The sequence below is a fragment of the Delphinapterus leucas genome, chromosome 15, assembly GCF_059928025.1.
Source record: "Delphinapterus leucas isolate spDelLeu-1000000601 "Yukka" chromosome 15, BTC_Dleu_Yukka2, whole genome shotgun sequence".
NCBI lineage: Eukaryota > Metazoa > Chordata > Mammalia > Artiodactyla > Monodontidae > Delphinapterus > Delphinapterus leucas.
In genome coordinates, this window is record NC_143143.1 from 47,206,866 (window position 1) to 47,232,466 (window position 25,601).

At 38.2% G+C, this 25,601-nt stretch overlaps 1 protein-coding gene across 2 annotated transcripts in view; it reads left to right on the forward strand.

Annotated features, from left to right (window-relative positions):
- ESF1 (ESF1 nucleolar pre-rRNA processing protein) overlaps window positions 1-15,330 on the forward strand; it is a 59,194-nt gene extending 43,864 nt beyond the window's left edge. For both annotated transcript variants that reach the window (XM_022594132.3, XM_030763576.2), the window contains exons 11-14: window positions 2,305-2,392; window positions 9,368-9,450; window positions 11,184-11,330; window positions 13,382-15,330. In XM_022594132.3, the coding sequence (XP_022449840.1) occupies window positions 2,305-2,392; window positions 9,368-9,450; window positions 11,184-11,330; window positions 13,382-13,675 (612 nt within the window). In that variant the 3' untranslated portion in view covers window positions 13,676-15,330. The remainder of the gene's footprint in view (window positions 1-2,304; window positions 2,393-9,367; window positions 9,451-11,183; window positions 11,331-13,381) is intronic.
- The last annotated feature ends 10,271 nt before the right edge of the window (window positions 15,331-25,601 follow it).

Below are 25,601 nucleotides of genomic sequence, written 5' to 3' on the forward strand. Positions count from 1 at the left end.
CTAAATAAATGCATAGTTTAGTCGATTTCTAGATGTAAGACAGTTTGATTCTATTCTGTGTTTTTGAGGAAGAGAGGTACATACAGACATTTTTACTTGAGGATGTATACATAGAGAAATTTTCAACATGAATGAAATTTTTTCTTTGTATTTCCATTTCTCAAGCTGCGTTTTTCACTTTTCAGTATTATTTTATTGTATAGATCTTTTAACATCATATTGTCATTAGATCCCTTTATCAGGGATATTTTCTCTGTGCTAATATGTTGTCTGTGAAAAATCTGATTTGACTCCTATCATTCAGGGATAACATCTTTCCAGAGTTAGAGTCCTTAGTAATAGCAGAGACCACTTAGGGTTTTTGCCAATAAGAGTACTCTATCTTGTCAACGAAATGCAGCATTCTAGCAATGCATTTATTGTCTTAAGATGGTACCACTAATCACAGAATTTTACAACTTTTAGGAATCTTAAATGATTAGTTTTAGTCCAACCCTGATGTTTTATAGTTGTAGAAAATTAAGTGATTCGTCTGAGGATACACAGCTTGTTAATGGCCAAGCTGAGACCAGAAACCAGATCTCTTGCTCCAGTGCTCTTGCTACTGTATTGTGTTGTTTCTCTCCGTATGATGTAAGCTTGTGCTTTTGGTACAAGAGCTGCAATATTGAAAGAGGGCTACAAAATTGAATGATGCAATGGAGTGAGTTTTGAACTCCTGTTATACTCAGTGTTTTTGGAAATGGATAGTAAAATGAGGAAATGAGGTAAGAGCCCTGCCCCCATTGATATGCTGCCTCTCTCAGGCAGTAAAATATCTTTTGAGTGGAATAATTCCACAAGTTATTAAGCCATCAGTTTATTGGAAGACTTACAAATGAGTCTTTATGGGGTCAATAAAGTAGTCATTCTTTTCTGAGATCTTTAGCAGCTATTGTCTTTGATTTTCACTTGGTGCTTTGAGATTATCTTCTGCTTTAACGCTTTCCCTTCATTGGGCTTAGACTGGACTCATTTTATCAATAATATTAAAAATACATCAGTTGAGTGCCCAGTTTGTTCTAGACTCAGCTCTATACTGGACTTGGTGATTCCAGCAGATCTCTTCCACCTGCCCAGGTTCTTCACATATAGAAGAGTTTCAAGACTTCAAGTTAAAAATACTTTTTCCCCTTTTCCTCTTCGTGACTTCAATTTGATATTGAGAAATTATTACTAAAGAAATGAATATGTTTATACGCCATAGTTGATATACTATAATTTAGATCTAAAAAACAGTTTAAAAAATGTGAATAAATATGTGGTTAGCTATATAAGTATTTCATAATCTTTGTTAGAAACATCATATTACTGATGAATCGGTTATAATAGTTTGGTGAAAAAGTTCTTAGAAGCCCTTGTTCTTAAAAGGATAGTAATATCAAAATGAATATTCTTTAGAGCTCGGTGGGTCTTCTTCAGCATGTAGGATGATGTTTAGCAATGTACATTCTAAATGTTTTTGTTGAAACGACTCATGTTTTAGATTCCTGGGGATAAACTCAATCTGGTTAGTCTGATCTCAGTTTGCATATGTTCTGTGTATTTTATAGACTTGATTTTTAAAATTTAAATATACTAATTTAGTAAACTGTTCAGATTTGATTAGGGAAAATGTAACCAACAGATGTGCTTAAAAATAGCACAGAAGTTTTCATGAGTGGATTATAGATAAAACAAGGTAATTGTTGAAGTTGGGTGATGAGAACAGTAAGTTCATTATCATTTTCTTTAAATAACCAGCAGATGAATTGCTTTAATGATTTAAAAGATAACCCACAATGCAGTACTTCAAGCTATTGATAATCACTGCCATTTCTTAGTTTCGTGAGAGATGAGGCAGGCCACCTCTCTTCACTGATCACCCATCTCAGTATTCTTCTCCTTGAATGTCTGTATTTTATTTTTGTCTCTTTGGCACTTCCTATCTTGAATTACTATTACTATTACTATATATATGTCTGTTTATGTGTCTATAACTTCTTTTAATAGATTGTAAAATTTTTGAAGACAAAAACCATGTATCTGATAACTTTCATTTCTCTCAAAAACCCTACATAGTTCCTGCATTTATTAAGTATTCCATAAGTATTTGTTGAACAAACAAAAGAGTTACTCAGGAGTTATTTTATAAACTGATCCATTTAAAAAACTATTTTAATTTTAGATTGAACTGCTTGATTTAAAAGAAGTACGGCTTTTCTTGACGCTTGTATATTTTGGTCCTTATAATAAACTGTATGTATTTTTATATTCAACTTTAAGGCTCTTGCTGAAGAGGCCAGTGAAGATGAAGTTCCCTCTGATGTTGATATGAATGACCCATACTTTGCCGAAGAAGCTAAAAAAATAGGTAAGCCAGACCATATTTGTAGTTTTCACTTGGAATCTAAAGTCCACCTGTGTGTGCCTATTCACACATACTCTTTTTCCTTCTGATAAACACTTTGTTTCACTAAAAAGTAAAATTCCTAGAATTTGTATAGCTCCCTAGTGGCTTATAAGCAAGTTTGTCCTATGGGATGTAACCATTGATCGGATTAGGAGGGGTCAGCATGCCCCCTGTACATACAAGAAATAATTTCATTGTAGGAAACTTTGGGTAATATGATTAATTTAACAGTTTACTGGAGATGCCTTTCTGGGAAATATCCTTATAGACAGATTGACTATAAAAGGATGAGGGAAAAAAGGAAGTCATATTTTTGAGTGCTTTCACTGCTTTATTATAACACATCCATTCTACGTCTCTCTTTGCACAGACTATGAAGAATTGAAAGCGTGGAATAAATTTGTTTATATATTTGTGGATATGTGTATAATTTTTTTTAATTTTTACATGATTTACATGTGTGAAACAGGGTTTCATTCATAGTATGAAAGCTTTTCGGCTCAAATAGACAAAAGCATCTATGTTTCATTTTATCCCCTTTTCATTTATTCTGCTTCATTATTAGCTTCATTGTAGCTGAAAGCCAGCTTCCTCCCCTTTTTCCTTGAATCCCTAAACTATCAGGTATCTGATTTCCTATATCCAGGGAGCTTTGTTTCCATTGCGCATGCACCAGTCATTCTTTCCTGAATGCTTTCATTCTTACCTTTTTGGTATGTATAAATTGTGTGTGTGTATAAAAGTGTGTGGTAAGGTTCAGGCCATACTTGGACAAGTCAGTGCAGGACCACTGTAAGCATTTTCCATTTGTTCTCATGCATTTTGCTTCCCCCTGCTCTGCATACCGCACACATGAACCCCAAAGGCTTGTTGCTGGAGCAACTCCAAGCTGGCATTGTAAAGAGAAGGATTTTATGAAGTTTCCCTGCTTCTTGTTCCTTGTGACTAGTGGGCCAGAATAGTTCTCAACAGGAAAGTCAAAATTGCTCAGAATTATTTCTTGGTTGTTATAGCCTTTTATCACTGACATTCTGTTGATGAAAAGGAGATCAAGATGAATAAAGTCTATTATAGGATGTGAGATTCTTAGGAATTGGAAAGGGAAATGGAAACTTAGCATATTCTGCTTTTTATCATACCTGAGCAGTCATTTCTAGAAGATGATGGATTTTAGCCTTATCCTCCGATTTCAGGAAACCAAGTTTATAACAGAGAAATGCGAAGCATTATAGTTTCCTTGTTCTCATTCCAAAGTGCTTCATTTGGCATGTGAAATCTGGTCAAACTGCAGAACTCGGGGTAGGATTCAAAGAGTAAGTTAAATAGCTTGGTGGCTTGGGTAGCTTGTTTCTTGGAATCAGCACATTTAAATTGTGAAAAGTTTTCCCTAAAGTTAGTATCCAAAGTTCCAAGGGAAAATGCAGATTACGTTTGCTTGCTTTCGATATACTTTTGATTTCAGCATACTTTCTAGGAATAATTATTTATATCTGGGCTTAAGTTTTCTTTTAAGGAAAAAGAAAAACAAAAGAGTGAATTTTTTTTTTTTAGATAAAGTTAGGACTAAAAAATGGTATCTTGACATGTTTATTCATTCTATCAATAAATATTTTTGAGTGCCTACCAGGTGCCGAGCACTCTGCTAGACTAGAGATACAGCACTAATAATACAAGCTAAGTTACATCCTTTAAGTAGATTATAGTTTTAGGGAAGACATGCTAAACAGGTAAACAAATAAGAATATTATGCAAATATGATCACTGTTTTAAAGGAACTAATAAATAGGGTAATACAGAGCATATAATTGGGAGGAAGAAGGAGAGTAGCTTTCTTTATATAGGGTCGGCAAAGCAAGCTTCTCTGAGATGGTGACGTTTGAGCTGAGACCTGCAGAATGAGAAGGAGTCAGGCAGAGAGAGTTGGGGGAAGAGCATTGCAAATGAGGGGAAAATGGGTAGAACAGCTATGAGGTGAGAAAGAACTGGTGTCAGAGAAATGGAAAGATACCAGTGTGGCTGGAGCATGGTTAGAGGGGCAGTTTGGTATAAGGCCAGGCTGGGACACAGGATTGACTCTGCAGAGCCTTGTGTCACGGCGACAAATGTGGATTTTACTCTACTGACAGTGGGAAGCCGGTGAAGAGTCTTAAAGCAAGGATGTGACGTGATGTGGTATGCATTTTAACATACTACTGTGGGTCCTGCAAAGAAAACAGATTGAAGAAAGGCATTGGTGAGAGCTGAGAGACCAGGCTTTTGTAGAGGTCTAGAGGTGATGGTTGGTCTAGACAGCACGACGGTAATGGAATTGGAAGGAGAAAAGTAAATGGGATTCTAGATATATTTTGGAGGTAGACTTGCCGATCTTTTTATTTGGATAAGGAAGGCATTTAGCATAACTCCTAGATTCCGACTTAGGAATCGGTAGCCTCTAAATAGTATTTCAAACCATGGAACAAGGGGTAGAAAGCATTGGTAAGAGAGGGAGGTGCAGGTTTGGGCTCTGAAGTCAGGAGGCTGCGTAAGGTACTCTGTCCTCCTGGAGAAGGTACTACCTGGAAGGTAGGGGGAAAGTTTATGAAACAGAAGGAACCGCCATGAAATAGGAGGAAAAGCATTAGTGTTTGGAAGGGTGTATAGTTCAGTTCCATGGTTGAGCAGGACAGAGACATTTTAAGCCAGGATACCTTTGCCCTAGGCAATCCCAGAGCTAAACTTACACGCTCTTCAAAATATGGAGAAATTGAGTTCAGTTACTGATGCCAGACCTGGTGTTTGGCTCGGGTTAGGAGCCAATATGAGTACTAGAAATCTTTTCTAATTTTTCCTTTTAAGTTTTTACCCCCTACACTGTAAATTTGCTATAATTTTTCTATTTTTTTAAAACTGCAAACTCAATATTAGATGAGAGTTTTGAAAATGTATTTCTAGAGTGAGTTGAAAGTTATTTTTTCTTGTAGAAATGAAGTATTGGAAAAATTTGCTTAGTGCTAATTGCATAAACTGTTTGATAAGATTTTGTTTTTGAAGAAGTAGGAGTGAAATAAAGTACATCACATGTTAAATATACCCTATTAGAATGTATCCTTTGTCTTGACAACTTTAGATATTTGATAAACCACCATGAAAATCTAATAATAAGGCACACATATTTGATTCATTCAGCCAGTATGCTGGGTGCTTACAGTATACTGCTCATATGTAGTTTTACAGTTTACAAATGCTCTTATATGCATTCTGTCCTCTAATCCAAACTTTAGCCCACTTTATAGAGGAGTGAACTGAAAACGTGGTTGAATTGCACAGGGGCCAGTTGTAGATGATAGAACCTGAATCCTAATGGCTCCCTTTTACCTTTTGTAACTCTACAAGTGCGTTGTGTAAAGACCAAAGCCAGAGCCAGGATCCATATGTATAAGAGCTGGACACAAGGACTTGTTGCTAAAGAGTAAATTGCTAGGGGGCTTACCACTCCTGTCTGGTCAGTACGGAGAGCAGTCTGCCCTCCAGTGAATTCTCTTAACTGCTCTCTCACAAGAAGCTCTCAGCTGAACACTCTGGAAGAACTTTTTTATGGAAACAATTCTCTGACATTACAAGTAATGGAAAATGGAATTTCTTTTACAGATATTCCTTTTATAGATCAATTGTTTGCAGCACATCTTTTTCCATGGATGTATTCTGTTACATTTTTTTGCTTAAAGGGGTAGTGGCCTCAGTAAGGCTTGTTTAGTTTTGGGGGATTTTTTTGCAGTACGTGGGCCTCTCACTGTTGTGGCCTCTCCCGTTGCGGAGCACAGGCTCCGGACACGCAGACTTAGTGGCCATGGCTCACGGGCCCAGCTGCTCCGCGACATGTGGGATCTTCCCGGACAGGGGCACGAACCCGTGTCCCCTGCATCAGCAGGCGGACTCTCAACCACTGCGCCACCAGGGAAGCCCAGATTTTTTTTTCTTAACTATAAAACCCTAACACCTGATTTCAAGTCTCTTAATATTCAGCTTATTAGAATCATCTATATGTCCTTTTTGCCACAGTCCCAGGAGATGTGGACTCTTACTTGCCAAAAGATTCACTGAAAAATAAAGATAACGTTTCAGAACAGGGACTTTCATTTCCCTAGTACTCTTCACTAACTTAGGTCTGAAAGCTTTCCAAAGGGAAAATGCCTTTTTTTTTTAAATGCTTTTTTTTAAAAAATAAAGATATGCCCACCTAATATGATCTTGTTAACAGTGCAGAAAGGGCCTCTACACATTGTTTATCTTCTGACTAAACAATTCAATGTAGCACACAGTAAATTCTTCATGAGCAAAGAAATTTTCATCACACTAAAATTGGATATCATTTTTAGCCCTGACCATCTTGGAGATTTTTTTCCTCTCTTGCTGCAGTCTTCCTTTCAAGTTTATTTTTATGGCTTTTCACCAGGTTGTTATAAAATCCGGAACAGTTCATTGTGGGCTCTTTGAAATTATTTCCCACAGCTGTATGTGAAGATCTTTATCTCCTTTATGTATTAATCATATACAGCCTGATTTTTTTCCCCTGCCACAGAATGATCTTCTGCATATGTCACTTGTCCATTCACTTCAAAAGGAGCTATTGCCTTAAGAGAGCAGAGGTAAACTTAGGGTGTGGGAGTCAGACCCTAAGAAAGTGGACCCTTGATGATATTTATATGTATAAATACGTGCACATACTTACAACAGAGAAAAGGTTATAATCTTAAAGCAGATACATCATTCCCTGAAAAACATTTGAGATAAGAGCACTATCTCACTTAGGGGAAGGGCTACATATAATGATATTTCTTCTTAAAAGTGCAGACAGATGCCTTGGTAGCAGTGAGGGGTGAACGAGGCCACACTTATGTGCAGGTGTGTTCTCTCAGCTGGGCAGGGCTGCCTTAGTGCAGCAGGGCTAGTGCACGTGGAGCAGCTTCTAAAGCTTCTCTCTACTTCCTGTTATCCCCCATTAGCTGCGGTTGTTCAGCCATCATTATATGTTCTGTGAATTTTACTTTATTATTTTACAACAAAATGCATTTTAAATGGAAATGGCTCTTCCAGGGAGAATGACATTTGATAGCGAAGGGGTGAAGTATGGGTGATTAACAGAGAGCCTGAGCTGGAGTGCTCGGGTTTGAATCATGGTTCCTTTACTTACTCACCTTGAGACAAATTGCTTAACCTCTCTGTGTTTCAGTTTCCTCACCCACAGTGTGAAGATTGTAATAAATAACAGAATCTACCTCATAGCATTGTTGTGAGGACTAAAGCAGTTCCTGTATAAAATGGAATAAAACAGCAGTACTTTCTGGTGCCTAGTAAGTGCTGTAGAAGCATTAATTGTTGTTAATACTTTAGAGACCATTGGTTTCTCTGCATTTGGAAGGACAGAACTCAACTTATCCAAATAAGACAGTGTCCAGCAGCTCAGAGAAGGTTGAGATTGTGTAATAACATTCTAGAGTAACAGAACATGTCTTTGTGGATTCTGAACCTTCTTACTCTTCAGAGTAGTTCTTCATACTCTGACACCAATTCTCCCTGAACCCCTCCCAACAGACAAAAAAAGGAAGAAAAATCAAAGCATCTGCGTGATCACCAAGGAACCCAAGATACCTTATATATGTATAGTCAGACTATTATAACAGTGATAGCAAGCAGTTTATAGCACCATGTGCCAGACATTAAGCTCTTAACATTTTTTAGTGTATTTAGTCATCACAATAACCCTAGGAGGTAGGTGCAAGTATTATAATCCCCACTTTACAGATAAGGACACAAGCACAAACTGCTACAGCTAGAATGTAGTTGAGCCAGAATTTAAACCCAGGCCAACTGCTCCCGAGTCAAGTGCCCTTAACTGCCGTGTGTTACTGCCTCATCTAACACCTTGTGTTCTCCAGAAGTCCCTGAGTCCCTGAAAATATAGTCAGTTTTCTACTCAGGAGCCAGTTTTCCCATGAGTAATTTTGTTTAATAATAATAGAACCAGAAAATTAAACAAAGATCAAATTTGTCTTTAGAGAAAGAGAAAGGGTTTTGTTAAACTTTTACTTACAGGTAGTTATCATCAAATTGTCATTATAGAGATGAATTTTTCATTTTGCTGATGAGTTTTAAGAGTTTATATATTAAAATTACCTGTGTTCTGTTTTTTTTCCCTTTGTGATTTCTCCTATTATTCTTGCGCTAAGAAAACATTCCTTCTATTTAAGATCAGGTAGCTGTTCCCTTGTATTTTCTCATAGGGTTTTTTTTTCTAATGTTTAACTCTTTAATACATCTGCATTTTATTTTCCTGTAAATTATGCGATGCATCTATAGCTCAAATTTTTTTTTGCAGAATAAAACAAATTGCCTAGCACCAGTTATTGAATAATCCTTTCTTTTTCCAGTGATGTATGATGCTACATTTTATTACATACTAAGCCAACTGCCCTCTTTTTCTCACTATGTAGTACAGTGTTTTTGTCTTCACTTTGTAGTACAGTTCAGCACACTGTATTACATGTATATCAAATCTATCTTGTTAATCTTTGTAAAGATTTCCTTGAATAGAATTTTATTAAGTGTACATATTTTGTCATGAGTGGATGTTGAATTTTATCAAGTACTTATTCTGTATCTGTTGAAATGATCTTATGATTTTTCTTTTTTAGCTGATGTATATATAATTATACATTACTTTCAGAAGAAATTCCTTCTTTGTAATATTCACTTATCCCCTCCAGACTATTATTATTCCATTCATACCCATAGTCATCTAAGTAATATTTTTTTACTTTCTTTAGTTTCTATATATTTATTGATAGATACCTTGCATTTTTGTTATAAACAAAAATTTTAAAATAAAATAGTATAAACAGATTGTTGCTGTGATAGTCTTATAATTTTTAACCCTCCTATGTTGGTTTGTTGTGCCAGGTATAAAAGAAAAGAAGAAATCAACAAAATCTGCAAAAGATGGCACATCTCCAGAGGAACAAGCTGAACTAGAAAGACAAAAGGTAAGACATGGTCATGGTTACATGCTTAGTGGATAATTGATATGTACAGTTCAAGTGGAGTTATCCATGTGTTTCCAGTATCCCTAATAAAAAAAAAAAACTTATTTTAGTTATGAATTTATAAATAAGAATTTCAGCAGCATAGTTTTTTTTGTTTTTGTTTTTTGCGGTACACAGGCCTCTCCCTGTTGTGGCCTCTCCCGTTGCGGAGCACAGGCTCCGGACGCGCAGGCTCAGTGGCCATGGCTCACGGGCCCAGCCGCTCCGTGGCACGTGGGATCCTCCTGGACGGGGGCACGAACCCGCGTCCCCTGCGTCGGCAGGTGGACTCCCAACCACTGCACCACCAGGGAAGTCCCAAGCATAGTTTTTAAATGTCATCTTTTTACCAAATTTCTCCAGCTAGTATCCAGCTAGTACAAAGTTAAAATTTACCTCAAACCCAAGGCATGTCCCTTTGTGATTAAGAGGAAAATATCTTATTATTAAAAACCCTTACTATAACTGAGACCAAAAATAATAGTACTATTAAAACCTTAAAATAATGCCATAAGTTTTAATTCAATTTAATTCAAAACCCTTACTATAACTGAGACCAAAAAAAAATAGTACTATAAAAACCTTAAAATAATAATGCCGTAAGTTTTAAACCCTGTAATACAGCGTTTGCTTTATGCCTTGTTCAATGCTCATTTCTCTCTTTATTATTGAAAATAACAAATTTAGTGTACAAAATTAGTCTTTCTTGGAAGTGTAGTGAACTTTATGCTTCAGTGCCTCCAAAGATCCATGGCACAGAGTAATATGTATTTTTTCTGAGACAGGAATTGGAGTCAACAATGTTCACAAGACTGATGTTCATAGCACTGTCTAGGAGGGAGCCTGACTGGTCACCTAAACTCTGCATCTTAATGCATGTTTTACTGCATGTGCAGTAATGTTCACAGAGTTAAGGAGCAAAAGAAAACCTTTCTTTTGTAGAAAACGGCTCTAAAAAGAAAGCCAACTGCGGGTACTGGTGGTGGAAGGGAGACATAATTAAAGCAGTCTAAAGTGGTAATGGAGGAAGATTCACAGGAATCTCATAGCACACTCTGTATTTTCTCTAGTGTACATGGTTGTTTACTTGATTCTTGAAGGTTTACATTTAATCCCATGGTCAGTAGAAAATACCTATTTAGTAGAAACAAGCATTATATTAGATTACAGAAGCAAATATTAAGATCCTGCCTTCATAGAAATGTGTCAACATTGAAGAAGTAAAGGCCAAAAAAAAGCAAAAGCCAAAAAAAAGCAAAAGCAAAAAGGAATTCCTTGTTCCTAAAGCATGTTTGGAAAGTCTAGTTTGTATCACAAAATACTACATGTTTGCTAGATTTAGTGTCTGCTTAAAAAGAACAAACTGAAAATGAGAAATTTTTATTTGGGGGACTTGAGGACTCTTATTTCTACAGCCTACTAACCAGTTACACTAGGTGAAATATGGTCTGGATTTTAGATAAAGCTTCCTCCTGTCAGTGATGTTGCTTCTAAAAATTATACCCATTACTGTACAGAGATCTCTGGGTTTCATTTTGAGTTCTGGTAATCCACAATCAGTTTACGGATGACAAGTGTTATCCCGGAGCATTGGTGGCTTGGTTCTCCTTTCCTGGGGGGTACCTGTGCCCTATACTCCTGTTTAGGGAAAGAAAAGCACTGTTGTATATTTGAACTCTTTTTTCTCTCCACAGGCTGAAATGGCTTTGCTCGTGATGGATGAGGAGGAAGAGAGCAAGAAACACTTCAATTATAACAAGATTGTGGAGCACCAGAATCTGAGCAAAAAGAAGAAAAAGCAGCTTATGAAGAAGAAGGAATTATTGGAGGATGACTTTGAGGTAACCAGGGACAATAGTCATTATCTTCTTAAAGCTGGTGTTAAATCTAAAGTCAGCTCTGGAGATAAAAATTGAGCGTCTTGGGGCTTCCCTGGTGGCACAGTGGTTGAGAGTCCGCCTGCCGACGTAGGGGACATGGGTTCGTGCCCCAGTCCAGGAAGATCCCACATGCCGTGGAGCGGCTGGGCCCGTGAGCCATGGCCACTGAGCCTGTGCGTCCGGAGCCTGTGCTTCCCAACAGGAGAGGCCACCGCAGTGAGAGGCCTGCGTACCGCAAAAAAAAAAATTGAGCATGGAGCCAAAGCTACTATCTTTCAGCCCAACACAGCCAGTTCATCCACGGGGTGTTTCTTTGGTTGAGCACCAGGTGATGTAGTTGGCTTCTATTTTGGTAGCCATGTTGCACCAAAATATGTAGCTTTTAGTGTTAGAATCACATGCACTGTGATGCTCACACCGGGAAAGTTCTGCATCATTAAGCCTGACTGAGAAATAAGCAGGTTCACATCACATCGCGTCACACTCTGTGTGCAAAGGCCAGTGCAGTAGGCCATGCTTTTTTAATTGCTTTGTTTCTTGTTTCCATTGCTCCCTCTTTTCCCTCTTTTTGCTAAGCACATTTTTCTAGTGACCACACAGTCCCCATGCATGAGTTTGAACCCTGTACAGAAAACCTACAACAGCTGTCAGGAACTATTTGATGACTTCCATCCATTAGCATGGAAGAATAGACCCAGAAGAAGATGGGAGAGATTTTGAAGTTGTTCAGAGAATTGAGAGGGGCGTACAGATAACTTCTAAGTAGCGTGGAGAGGGACTTTGAAACCACTGTGTAGCTCCGGTTTCTGTTAAGTCAGCTCCATGTGTGTGCTGTTCCACTGAACTTTTTGGTGAATTGATTTTCTTATGAAAAGTTAAAAACAAAGAATGATTTGTAGTCACATTTTCTATTTTGAGAACTGTCTCCACACACTAATCATCACGCATAAAAACATTTTTCATGAGTGTCGTGGTGGTGGTGGTATCACGTCTGTTGTCCTTACTATAACTAAGTAACTCTACAGTCCATCTCCGGGTGGACTCATTTTTCGCATGGGAATGATGGGTGGCAGTGAGTCATGCTCCCTTTCTGGCTGGTCACCCCTGTGCCTGGCAATGCTTGAAGACCTGGCTGGAGTTAAGGGTACACTCTTAACATGTAGGACCACAGTGTTTTTGTAGAAAGATAAAGGATAAATTCAGGGCTTGTATCTGACCGGATCTTGGTCTCAGGGGTGCCATCTTTCCCATTTTAATCTTTAAATCTTTTGCTGTATGAATTACCCTCAGTAGCTGCTCATTTTAGCACGAAGGTTGAAAAAAAGTTTAATGTACTCAGAATGCAATGACTGCACAAAACTCCAGCAGGAGATACCATTGGCTTAATTATCGGCTTAATTATCTCAGCCAGAAAGAGGTTTCACACTGTAAGCGTGGAGGAGCCTGCCTACTCCAGGGGTCATTCCTCCCCTCCTCCAGACGCTCGGTCTAAGTGGCTGGTGTCGTTCCAGGCCATTGTATACATAGACTAGGATAGTTCCCTTTCAAGGATATTGTCATTGTGTGATGAAAAACAGTGTGCCCTGCACATTGTGGTTCAGGAATAAACCTTAAAACTCCCTTGAAGGGCTTCCCTGGTGGCGCTGTGGTTGAGAGTCTGCCTGCTGATGCAGGGGACACGGGTTTGTGCCCCGGTCTGGGAAGATCCCACATGCCGAGGAGCGGCTGGGCCTGTGAACCATGGCCGCTGAGCCTGCGCGTCTGGAGCCTGTGCTCCGCAACAGGAGAGGCCACAACAGTGAGAGGCCCGCGTACCACAAAAAAACAAAACAAACAAACAAACAAAAACTCCATTGAAGATCTGTGGGAGAACAGTTTTCTAATGAATCAATGCAAAATGCCCACGTTTGTATTTTATATAATCAACTCACTTACTTTCGAAATTTGGTCTCATTTCTGGGCCTTTTGGTTTACTAATTTTATTTATTTATGTTTTCCTTTTGGATTTGCAGGTCAATGTTAAGGATGCACGGTTTCAGGCAATGTATACTTCCCACTTGTTCAATTTGGATCCTTCAGATCCTAATTTCAAGAAAACAAAAGCTATGGAAAAAATCCTTGAGGAGAAAGCCCGTCAGAGAGAACAAAAAGAACAAGAACTTACTCAGGCAATAAAGAAAAAAGAGAGTGAAATTCAGAAGGAATCACACAAGAGATCCATTGATCCTGCCTTGTCAATGTTGATTAAATCTGTAAAAAACAAAACAGAGCAGTTTCAAGCAAGAAAAAAGCAAAAAGTCAAATAGGTGTATGTTGTTTCTTTTTGGTTTGAGAATGTATAAAGTATACAGAAGTGATGGAAGGAATACTTATTGGGAACAGTGCTATACCTTTCAAGAATATGAATAAAAACTGTTGTAAAATTTATTTTCTGTATATAACAGTTAGACCAAATTGTGTATGATTGATAGATTTGTACTGTGTATTTCCACAGATTAATCCAGGTTATAGGATGTATAAAATTTTTATATTTATTACTCTGCTAGCTTTTTTTAAAGACTGTTTATAATTCTATGTAAAAAATAGAGGAGTGCCCAAGTCTTAAGTCTAAATAAGAGTTAGGAACAACTTGAAAATATGTATATGCAATACATTAATTTATCTGGAAGCAGGAGGCAGATTTAGATACTTGTTTAAATAATTTATATTTCTAGCCATAATGAATAGAAGCCAATAACTTTCTTTGTTGTTTGGTCATGTTTATTATAGTTTATTAATTTGTAAATAAAAATTTTTACTATTTTGTATAGCACTGAATTCATTTTATTCACCTCCAGTAAACTACTCTCTGGAAAAATATCTGAAAAACTAACTCTTTTAAGAGGACAACTCCATGGAAAGGCAGTTCCAGTTCTGCATTGTTCATAATTATATTTGAAATGTTCGCGAGCTCTGCAATGATTTTTATGTTTGTAGTAACAGAAAATTCTTCTGTCTGCCCTTCAGAGTTTTGGAATGCTTGGAAGGATGGGTATGCTGCTATAGAGTTTAAGGAATCTTAATTCTTTTTAAAATTAAATTAAAACACACCTTCAAAGCCTTAATAGTCCTGGATTTCATCTGGTCTAGGTTTTGTAAACTATTAACTGACCACTTAGAAGAATTAGGTGTGCTGTATAAATAAATGAAAATAAAAACCAAAATAGTCACTTGGAATGAATGATAAATATGGTAGCTTCTGAAAGGCAGTAGGAGTTTGGCCAAGTTTGTGGTTAATAGTAAACTTAACATTATTGGTACAAAAATTCAAGCCTGCCAACGTAGTATATTTTCAAGAATAAAAGGATGTAAGACTCAGAATGATATCAAGATAATAAGGGCATATGAACAGTCTATGGAAGGGGAAGGAAAAAGGAGGATATCTAAAATTGCTCATAATAACAGAAAAATGCAGAGTATCGTGCGGGGAATGGTGTTTTTTTTTTTTTAACATCTTTATTGGAGTATAATTGCTTTACAATGGTGTGTTAGTTTCTGCTTTATAACAGAGTGAATCAGTTATACATATGTTCCCATCTCTCTTCCCTCTTGCGTGTTCTTATAAAGTGCTAATAACATTGTTAGATAATTCAGCCAAACAAAGCAGTATTTGTGTACTCATCACGAGAAGATCATGAATCTTAATATATTTTTGAATATAGTCTATAATTGTATAATTATTCATATTTCATTTTCATGCAAGGAAAAAGACTTTAAACATCACAGTGTGGGGATTACTCAGTTTGATTTTAAGATTCCTGTGAAACTTACTCTTTTGGTTTTTTAATTGGTTTGGTTTGGTTTGGATTTTCATTTTTGAGCCCTTTGTTGATAAGTCACTGTATTTAATTGTAAATCTCATTTTACTAGTCAGGCACATGATTGATTATAACAAATAAATTGAGCATATAAGCTTTGCACAGCCCTGGCTCCTTTTCTCAAGGAATTGATATTTTTTAAGTAGGAAAAAAAATGAGAATTGCATTATCAGGTACTGCATTAAATAAACATAATACACCAAGAATGTTAGGTTCTCAATAAACACAATAATTGCTGGTAGTAAAACTCAGGATAAAAATATGGCCACTGCCATAATTCAACAAACAATGTGAGGGTAGTTTGGGTGACTCTTAAGGTCACATTTATTTGGATTGTTTGTTGTTGTTGGTATTCTTGATACCAAAACCGGATGAAGACAGTACAAGTAAAGAAAACCTACAGACTGGTATTTATTGTTAATATATAGAAATGAGATTGCTTCTGGAGAATTAATGTCTCACAAACTTAGGCATAAAAAACCTCAACAAAATATTAACAAATTGAATCTGACAACGTATAAAAAGAATTATACACCATGGCAAAGGGGATTTAATTCCAGGTTTGCAAAACTGGTTCATCCACAACCAACGTAATCCACTGTATTAACATGCTAAAGAAGAAAAAGTATATGATCATATCAATTGATGAGAAAAAGTATTTGACAAAATCTAACATCCATTCATGATAAAAACAACTTTGGAATAGAGGGAAACTACTTAACTTGATAAAGAGCATGACAGAAACCCTACAATTAGCATACTTAGACCGAATGTTTGCCTAAGATTGAGAACAAGGCAAGGCTGTCTTTTAATCATGTCTTATTTTCTGTATTCTGATCCTCTGACCACTGGGTGGGTCCTTGCTGTTCCTACAGAGACTGCCCCTCCCAGGGCTGGCCAGTTCCCAGAGTTAGTAAATAACTTGCACACAAGCATGACTTTCGAATGCAAAGCAACAAATCCAGAGCCTGTACCTTCAGCCACCTTTATTCTTTTCACACAGTGGGCCACTATCCTCGTGCCCTACCCTAGAGACCACTGAAATTCAAGCTAGCCAATCCTAAACTTTCTTACCCTGCCTTGCCCATCCCTTCCCAAAGAAGCCACAATAAAGCCCCTTGCCCACATTTTCCCCTGTTCTCTGCCTCCTCACCAACCCCAGTGTTTCCCTGTGTGACCCCCTTCCGTGGCATGCTAGGGAATGTGAGTATAAAAAACTTCTTCAATCACAACAGTTATTTCCGTATCTTTGTATCTTACCATATCTGATTAATACAAATCCCAGTTACCCTTAAAACAATGTCCACGCTCACTACTCTGGAAGTTCTAACCACTGCAATAAAGCAATAAAAATAAAAAGCGTACAGATTGAAAAGGAAGAAATAAAACTGACGGGGCTTTCCTGGTGGTGCAGTGTTTAAGAATCTGCCTGCCAATGCATGGGACACGGGTTCCATCCCTGGCCCAGGAAGATCCCACATGCCTCAGAGCCACTAAGCCCGTGCGCCACAACTACTGAGGCTGCGTGCCGCAACTACTGAAGCCCACACACCTAGAGCCCCTGCTGCGCAACAAAAGAAGCCACCTCAGTAAGAAGCCCACGAACCACAATGAAAAGTAGCCCTTGCTCACTGCAACTAGAGAAAGCCCGCGCACAGCAACGAAGAACCAACGCAGCCAAAAATAAAAAATAAGTAAATAAATTTATAAAAAAAGAAAAAAAACTGACCCTATTTGCTGATGACATGATTGTCTACATAGAAAATCCGGAGGAATCCACAAAAACGAAACCAAAAAATCCTCAAACTAAATAAGGGAGTTCAGCAAGATCACAGGATACAATGTCAGCATATAAAAATCAATCACATCTCTATATACTAACTATGAACACGTGGAAACTGAAATTAAAAACACAAATGTTCCAAAGAAAATAATATACTCAGGTAAAAACTTACCAAAACATGTACAGAGCTTGTATGCTGAAAATTACAAGATGCTGATGAAAGATGCTCTTTTTTTTATTGTCTGAAGAGTCTGTGGTGATATCCCCTTTTTCATTCCTAATATTGGTGATGTGTGCCTTTGCTATTTATTTTTGGCTAATCTGGACAGAGGTTTATCAGTATCATTGAGCTTTTGATCTATTGAACAACAAGCTTTTGATTTCGTTCATTGTTCTCTATCACTTTTCCATTTCCAATTCCTGTGGAAGTCTTCCCCCAGCTCTCCAGCAGCCAGATTCCTAGCATGTCCCGTTAGTGTGGCATCTCGCCATCCAGTTGGCCACAGCTGCTCTCTCTCACGCGAGGTGTAGACCTCAATCCCAAGGGAGGAAGGGGCTCTTCCACATTTGCTCCTTATTTGAGTGCTGTGCCTCAGCCATAAGAATAGTGGCTGTAACCTACATTTGTGATTCCTGTGTTCTTTAGAGTTCTCTTTTTCCCTTAGTTACCCACTTACTTGTCAATCCTTTCACTCTAATGTCCTGTTTCAATGATTAATTATTTAAACTTTCTTTGTTCAAATTCTTCCTCTCTTCTTTAAAAATATTTATTTATTTATTTGGCTACATCGGGTCTTAGTTGCGGCCTGCGGGGTCTTTCGTTGTGGCATGCAGGCTCTTTGTTGCAGTTTGAAGGCTTCTCTCTACTTGTGTCACTCGGGCTGCAGAGCAGCATGTGGGCTCTCTAGTTGTGGCGTGAGGGCTTAGTTGCCCCGCGGCGTGTGGGATCTTAGTTCCCCGACTAGGAATTGAGCCCTAGTCCCCTGCATTGGAAGGCGGATTAACCACTGGGCCACCAGGGAAGTCTCTGTTCAAATTATTTCTGTCTCCTGATTGGATGCTGACACCCAAAGATATAGTGCAAAGGGAATCTACTCACCTGAACCATATTGGGTCCTGAATGATCTTTCTACTCCTTTTTTTTTTTTTTGGCCGCACCACACGGCTTGTGGGACCTTAGTTCCCCGACCAGGGATTGAACCCGCGCCCAGTAGTGAAAACGAAAGCACGGAGTCCTCCTAACCACTGGACCCCCAGGGAATTCCCAATCCTCCTATTCCTAAATCTATATTCCCATGCTCATGAGGCCCAGCTGTCTCACTCTTCCAGAGCATGCAGGTTCCCTTGAGTCCTGACCATTCTGGTTACCTATTACTTTATAACAAACTACCCCCAAACTTTGCAGCTTGAAAAAAACACAATCATTTAGTTTTTCAAAACTATTCACTTTGCATAGGGCTCAGTGGGGAAGGCTCATATATCCTCCACGTGGCATTAGCTGAGAACTAGAGGATATGCTTCTAAAATGCCTCCTTCATGTGACCTGCAAGTCAGTGCCAGCTGTTGACCGGGTAGCTGGGTTCCAAGGTGAGTGAGATGGAGATTCTATCACGTTCTATGATCTAGACTCAGATGTCACATAGTGTCACTCCTCCCATCCATACTTAATTAGTTAAGGCAGTCGAAAAGGTTTTCCCAGGGGAGGGGATATAAACTCCACCTCTTAATGGAGGAGAATGGCAAAGTCCTGGAAAAGGCTGCATGTCCAGAAATATTGTTGCAGCCATCTTTGGAAGATGAGACCTGCTGCACAGGCCACTTAATGAAAATCTCCCCCACACATTAGAAAATATGTATATTACAATTACAGTATTTGCTCCATTCTTTGAGATCACCTAAATGAGTCTGTAGACTTTGCAATCATAAGAGTATAAGTAACAGCCCAAATCAGCAGAGAAAACTCTCCACCAGCAGTTGGACCATAGTAGACAGGATCATTAAGAAGTTCAGATCAGGAGAAAGGTTATACATGCTCCTTTAAGTGACTATGGATGAAACCAGTGGTTGTTTCCCAATATCTGTTCTTTCCATCTTCCATAGTGATAGAATCCTTTAGTTGAACATAGGGCTTTCCAGAATAAGACAATTTTACCCATCCTCCCTTGCAGCCTGGTGTGGAAGCAAATTACAGCTTCTAGGGACCTTCATTTGAAGTCATCAGACTAGCAAATTTTGCCTCCTACTTCTTCTCTTCTTTCACCTGACTGCCTGAAATGCAGATGTAATGGCTTAAGTTCCAGCAGCCATCTTGGACTCTGAGGACAGAATGTTAAGTTCATTATGTAGAAATAATGTAGTCACAATAATAAATAAAGATTATGTAGTAATAATAATAAATCCATTATGTATACTGGTACATAAAGGATGGTAAGCTGGAAGGAGCCAGAATCCCTGAGGACTTTGTAGAGCACAGCCACCATATAATCCATAGACTGTCTTTTTTGAGACATCTATGTGAAAGAAAAATAAAATACTACCTTGTTTAAGCCATTATTTTCTCAGGTCTCTGTTACTTGCTGTTTTACCTATATCCTAACACAAAGACGAATACAATCGTGTTGGGTTATAGTCTTTATGGACTATTTTGCCCTATTTTGCAGATCATTTCTCCATATTCTTAAGGAAACTCTTGATATTACATTATAGTCAGGGTGCTTGCAGCTTGAGAGTGCCAGAATAGGGTGCTCCATCATGTAAGTTTCCCAGATTTCTGGATATGGACATGAGTCAAGAGAAGTGAGACAAGCCCCTTAGAAGGCAACTGGGACCCTTTGTTCCACAAGCCCCATTGACATTAGAGTTACAAACTCTATATTCAGCATCTCTGGGTTCACATTATCACTTCCTTGAAAAGTTTATGAAAAAGGAGTTGCCAAGAGTAACCAGAATCAGGCACATGGGAAAATGAAAAAGTGTGAATGAAAGTCTGTGCTCAGCCTGAAGTATGGATTCTGCATTACCCCAAAATTGCCAAAATGTGGAGATGAGAACTCCATGCTGTAGACAGTGCCAAAGCAAATAGACTAACATTATATTATGTTGAGGAAAATTGTGAGAAATGCCAGCTTTGGGGTTATGAGCTGTTTCCATGAATTTAAAAAAATTGAGTCATTATCTTTCATACTACACATGCCCTTGTATTGAGTAGCCAGTCTTGAGTTTTTAACCCTCTTTACTAATATCTGAAATTAATGAGAAGTGTCTTTTCTTTTAGACTAGTAAGAAATAATATAATCCATCATATTTCAAAAAGTTCATCTGATGAATAAGGTAAGAAATGGCCAAAAAATTGCACTAAATTTTAAAAATCTTTTTGGAAAAATCATTAAACTAAACCAAGAATTAGTTAGGAAAGACCTTTAAGTTAGAAATGGAACAACTCTAAAAGATAGAAAAAGTTTAATCTGACAGCAGCTCATTATTTGACGAAAGAGAAACTCTGAAAACAATGATTTGATTTTCGTATGTTCTTCCATTTGGATCTATTATAAATATTTGTTCTAGGACAATTTTAGGGTTCTTCTGGAGAGCTCCAGCAGTGTCAGAAACCACCTAGGAATTGTTGTGTTTCTTCAGATTTCTTTGGATTCAACTGAACCTCAATTCTCCCATCCATCGCCTTAGGATTGTTGCAAGAAACATAGAACAATTCAAACTAATGTAAGCAAAAATTCTTAAAAATGTGAAGGTGGATTTTTTATTCCAAGGGCCCTGTGGGATCTCATAGCATTGAATCCAAAGGTGGAAAGCAGTCAGTTCTCAGGAAGAGACTGAGAGCAGGAACTAGAGAATGTCCTCAGCAACTCTCCTTTGCGCCTCTGTTTTCTTCTGTTCACCTTGTTTTACTCACAGATACCAACAGGCCTCTCTCCTTAGCCCGCTGGGCAAGTGGGATAAGATGACCCTGAGGCAGGAGATAGATGGGCTCCAGGTTAGGCATTTACAACTGGCCTCCTGTTTACATTCCTTGGGGGCAGGAAAAAGGTGGGCTTCAGGCCGGACACTTACAACTAGCCTCCTGTTTGCATTTCCTGAGACAGGAGCTAGGTAGGCTCCAGGTTAGGCATTTACAATCAGCCTCCTGTTGTCTCCTGAGGACAGTTTAAGATAACAGTCCTGACAGGGACAGAGAGGGGCTAAACCCCGTTGGAGTAAAGATCAGGAGGTCATAGATTTCCCATCCCTGGGGCAAGGGAGACACTGCACATGCGCAGAAAGGCCCCTTGTGCTCAAAAAGGAGGGACACCACCCCAGAATAGGTGATGCCATGGCCCCCCATAGGCCTCTGGGCTGGAATCCATCTTGGAAAAAAGTTGTGCACGCATGGTGGGGAGGGTCCTAGGGCAGGTCAGGTGTGGAAAAAGAAACCAGATAATTGGTCAAATGTAAACCCGGAAGAACTGCCCTGTATAGATGACTTAACCGTCTCTTTGCTGTGCTCCTCCCCATTAGGGAGGACGCCCACATCTTTCTCTCTGGTGTGCATCTCTGCCTTGTTTCTGTCTTAACTAAACAGTTTCTCTGTGTGCTCGCCCACTTGTTGTGCTGTGTCTCTAATAATAAACTTTGTGCCTGTTTTTACAGTTTTTACCTCCTTGAGAAATACATTTTTCAATGGGGGCAAGGGCCAGGGGAATTTTGCTTCTAGCCTCTAGCTCCTGGTGGACTGGCTGCTAGGATTCCTGGTTTTCATCCAGGCTACCCAGGTTCAATTCCTGGGCAGGGAACTAAGATCTCGCTTCACGCCATTGCCCACTGCTGTCTCTCCGAGGTCAACCCCATCAAAGTTTCCACATTTTAAGTTACAGGTCCATTTTTTATGTTATTAAAGGAAGAAGGTTTTGCCTTGTGTTCAAGATTCAGGAATGAATTTGGAATTTTTCATTGTGATACTATTAAAATAAAGATAAATTAAGTGTCTACATGATTATATAGAACACAGTATTAAGAATAGCTTAGTAAATTTACTTGTGAATATTATATACCAACCAAAACAATTTAAAAAAATGTTTTATACTATTATGAGTTACATGATAATCTAAAAGATGTTCCAAGCATTTGAAATAGCTAAACTACAAAGGATCCTTAATGTCTATAAATAGAGAGGAAAAGATTAAATCTATGGGCAATAGAAGAAGTTTTATCCTCTGTAAGTGAACAGTAATTTTGCGTTAAAAATCTGGGGAAATGTAGTCGCGTGGAATCTTTAACCTTTGTCCTGATGGAAAGCAATAAAGTTCTAAACAGATATTCAGCATTTTTAAAGGAGGAACTTCTACGTCTGATCTTATTTTTCCAGGAGTTAAAAAAGGAACTTAGACTTTAAGAAGTTGCACAAAATGCTGGTAACAGGGATTGCCTCTGGGGGAAAGGGGAGACTTACTTTCACCTGGATACCTTTGTATATGGCTTTGTTTTACTATACATCACTTTAAAATTTCTTTAAATAGTCCCATCTCTAATAAAGGGAAATGTCATAATAATTCTGAACTGGACGCTTTTACTATAAAGGACATTATTGGGACGATGGCAGAACTTGAATGGCCTAAGGATTAATTGGTAGTGATGTATCAATGTTAATTTCCTACTTTTGATGGCTGAATTTTGGTTATTTAAGAGAATGTCTTTGTTTAGGTGATGAGGCATCATGTTGGGAGCTTGCTCTCACATGATTGAGGGACCAACAAATATCTTTGTACTGTCTTGCAAATTTTCTGTAAGTTTGAGATTGTTTCAAATAAAGAATTTTTTAAATTATTTTTTTAAAAGTCTAAGTTCTAAATTTCCAGAGAGACAACGTGATTGTGTTCCCAGCTTGTGTTCCCTGCTCACCCATCAGCTATGGTCAACAAGATCCAGTTTCTAAAACAGAAATTGGGCAATTGCTCCAGTGGACGTCTGCTGCACCAGCGATACCTGGGTCACTAGTTTTGTACTGTTGGAATTTTTGGTAACCCATCAGTATTTCTTAATTAACACTGTTAATTAACACTGTTAGTTCTCTGTCTCTTTTCTTTTTGGGGAAGTGGGGAGGGGCGGGGACTGTACATGTGAAATAAAACAAGAATCCAAGACTAGCTTCAAAGTAGTATCCAATGTGAAACTCCAGGCTGTAGACACAGTGTAATGACTGCTGCTCTCCTGGTGAAAATCCCATTCCAATGACTGCAGTGTTTCACCATAATTTTTTTGTTTGTTTATTTTTACTGAAATATAGTTGATTTACAATGTTGTGTTAGTTTCAGGTGTACAGCAAAGTGATATATATATATATATATGTATATATATATCTATAACTGAATCATATATATATGAATATATATATATATATTCTTTTTTTTACCTTCTCTTCCATTATAGGTTACTACAGGATATTGCGTATAGTTTCCTGTGCTATACAGTAGGTCCGTGTTGGCTATCTATTTTGTATATAGTAACGTGTATCTGTTAATCCCAAATTCCTAATTTATCCCTCCCCCCCCAACTCTTTGGTAACCATAAGTTTGTTTTCTATGTCTGTGAGCCTATTTCTATTTTGTAAATAAGTTCATTTGTATCATTTTTTTAGATTCCACTTATAAGCGATATCGTATGATATTTGTCTTTCTCGGTCTGGCTTACTTCACTTAGTATGGTAATCTCTAGGTCCATCCATGTTGCTGAAAATGGCATTATTTCATTCTTTTTTTTATGGCTGAGTAATATTCCATTGTGTATATGTACCACAACTTCTTTATCTATTCCTCTATCAGTGGACATTTAGTTTGCTTCCATGTCTTGGCTACTGTAAATAGCACTGCTATGAACATTGGACACCATGATGTTTTATCAGATTCTCTGCCCTGGATAAGAACTAGCCTTGAGAGTAGACAGTTTTTTTTAATTTTATTTTTTGTGTCCAATATATATATATATTTTTATTTTTTATTTATTTGGATTGTTTTTGAGTATTACAAAAATGAGAAAGTCATCAATGTTTCTTCATTAATTCATAGCACTTAGGTGACCATGGGTTGCATTTTCCTCTGCTACCGCATCCCCACTTAAGTTTTCTTTAAGGAGTTCCTTTTCACCTCCCTAGGAGGGCCAGACACTCCTGCACAGCAGGGATTTTCCTGCTCTTGGCTTTTAAAGGAAACTTTTCAGGAAATCAAAATCTTCACTTGCCATGCTTCATCACTACTAAAATACGTTTAAAATTATCTGATATAATCAGGTATGGCCATTAAAAACTACACGCACAAAAAAATGTCTTTACAAGGTGGAAAGATCTAAATACCTTCTGAAGTGCTTCCTTCCTGCGACTTCACTGCAGAAAATTTTCAGGCAGTTTCTAGCATTTATATATATTCTCTTCACTTTCAGAGCGATGGGAAATGAAGTATAAGTAGTGGGTACTTTTGTACCATCCTCAGAACCAAGTCTTTATCGTCCACAGGCCACAGGTCCTGGTCACCCTATTTCTGGCCCTCCATCTCTGGGGCACATGGCAATGAAATTTCCCGTGCCTTTTGAAGTTATATGTGGCCATAGGACCTGCTTTGGTTAGTGAAATGTAAGCAGAAGAGAGAACCAATATAGAACCCACTACCTTATCTTCACCCTTCCCAGGGTCATTCTAAGAACCAGATCAACAGCCAACCCATGTGGTTCATGTAAAAAAGAAACCTTATTATAAGCCGCTCAGCTGGGGGTTATTTGTTTTGCAGCATGACCTCGCCCATCCTGTTGGATGGAGATGCCTCCTTGCCCCAACCTCGACCCTTTGGGGCTCAGTACCCTTCCTCATCCTGGTCTTTTATATGTATCTACAAGGAAGGCCTCTCCCTCCCCTGAGAACTTGATTAATGTTTTTGGTTTTTTGGGGGGGCATCACCTATTTAATTTATTTTTAATTTTTATTGGAGTATAGTTGATTTACAATGTTGTGTTGGTTTCAGGTATACAGCAAAGTGAATCTGTTATCCATATACATATAGCAACTCTTTTTTTGATTCTTTTCCCATATAGGCCATTACAGAGTATTGAGTAGAGTTCCCTGTGTATACAAGGTCATTATTAGTTATCTATTTTATATATAGTAGTGTGTGTCAATCCCAATCTCCCAGTTTATCCTTCCCTGCCCCGAGAACTTGATTAATGTTAAAAGTTATCCATTATTTATTATTATTGTTTATATTAATTCATTTTTCTTATACTGGCCTACTTGTAAGTTAGCTACTGCTGTCACATCAGATTATATCCTTCCTGTTGGGACAACCTTGCATGTGACTTGGAGTGAGGGGCTACGTTACACTGCGGTGGGCGGATGTTGGGATGTGCTCTCAGTGCTGCATCATTGCAGTACAATATCCAAAGGTTTGGAAAAATAGGACTCTGACCAGACCAGCAGTTAGCTTTAGGATCCATGACAGATAATGGGGGTGCCCACCGAGATGAGTGTATAGGAACCAGTGTGTTGGTTAAGGGTGTAGAATTTAGAGTCAGGAAATCTGGTTTCAAATCCCAGCTCTGCCACTTACTACTAACAAG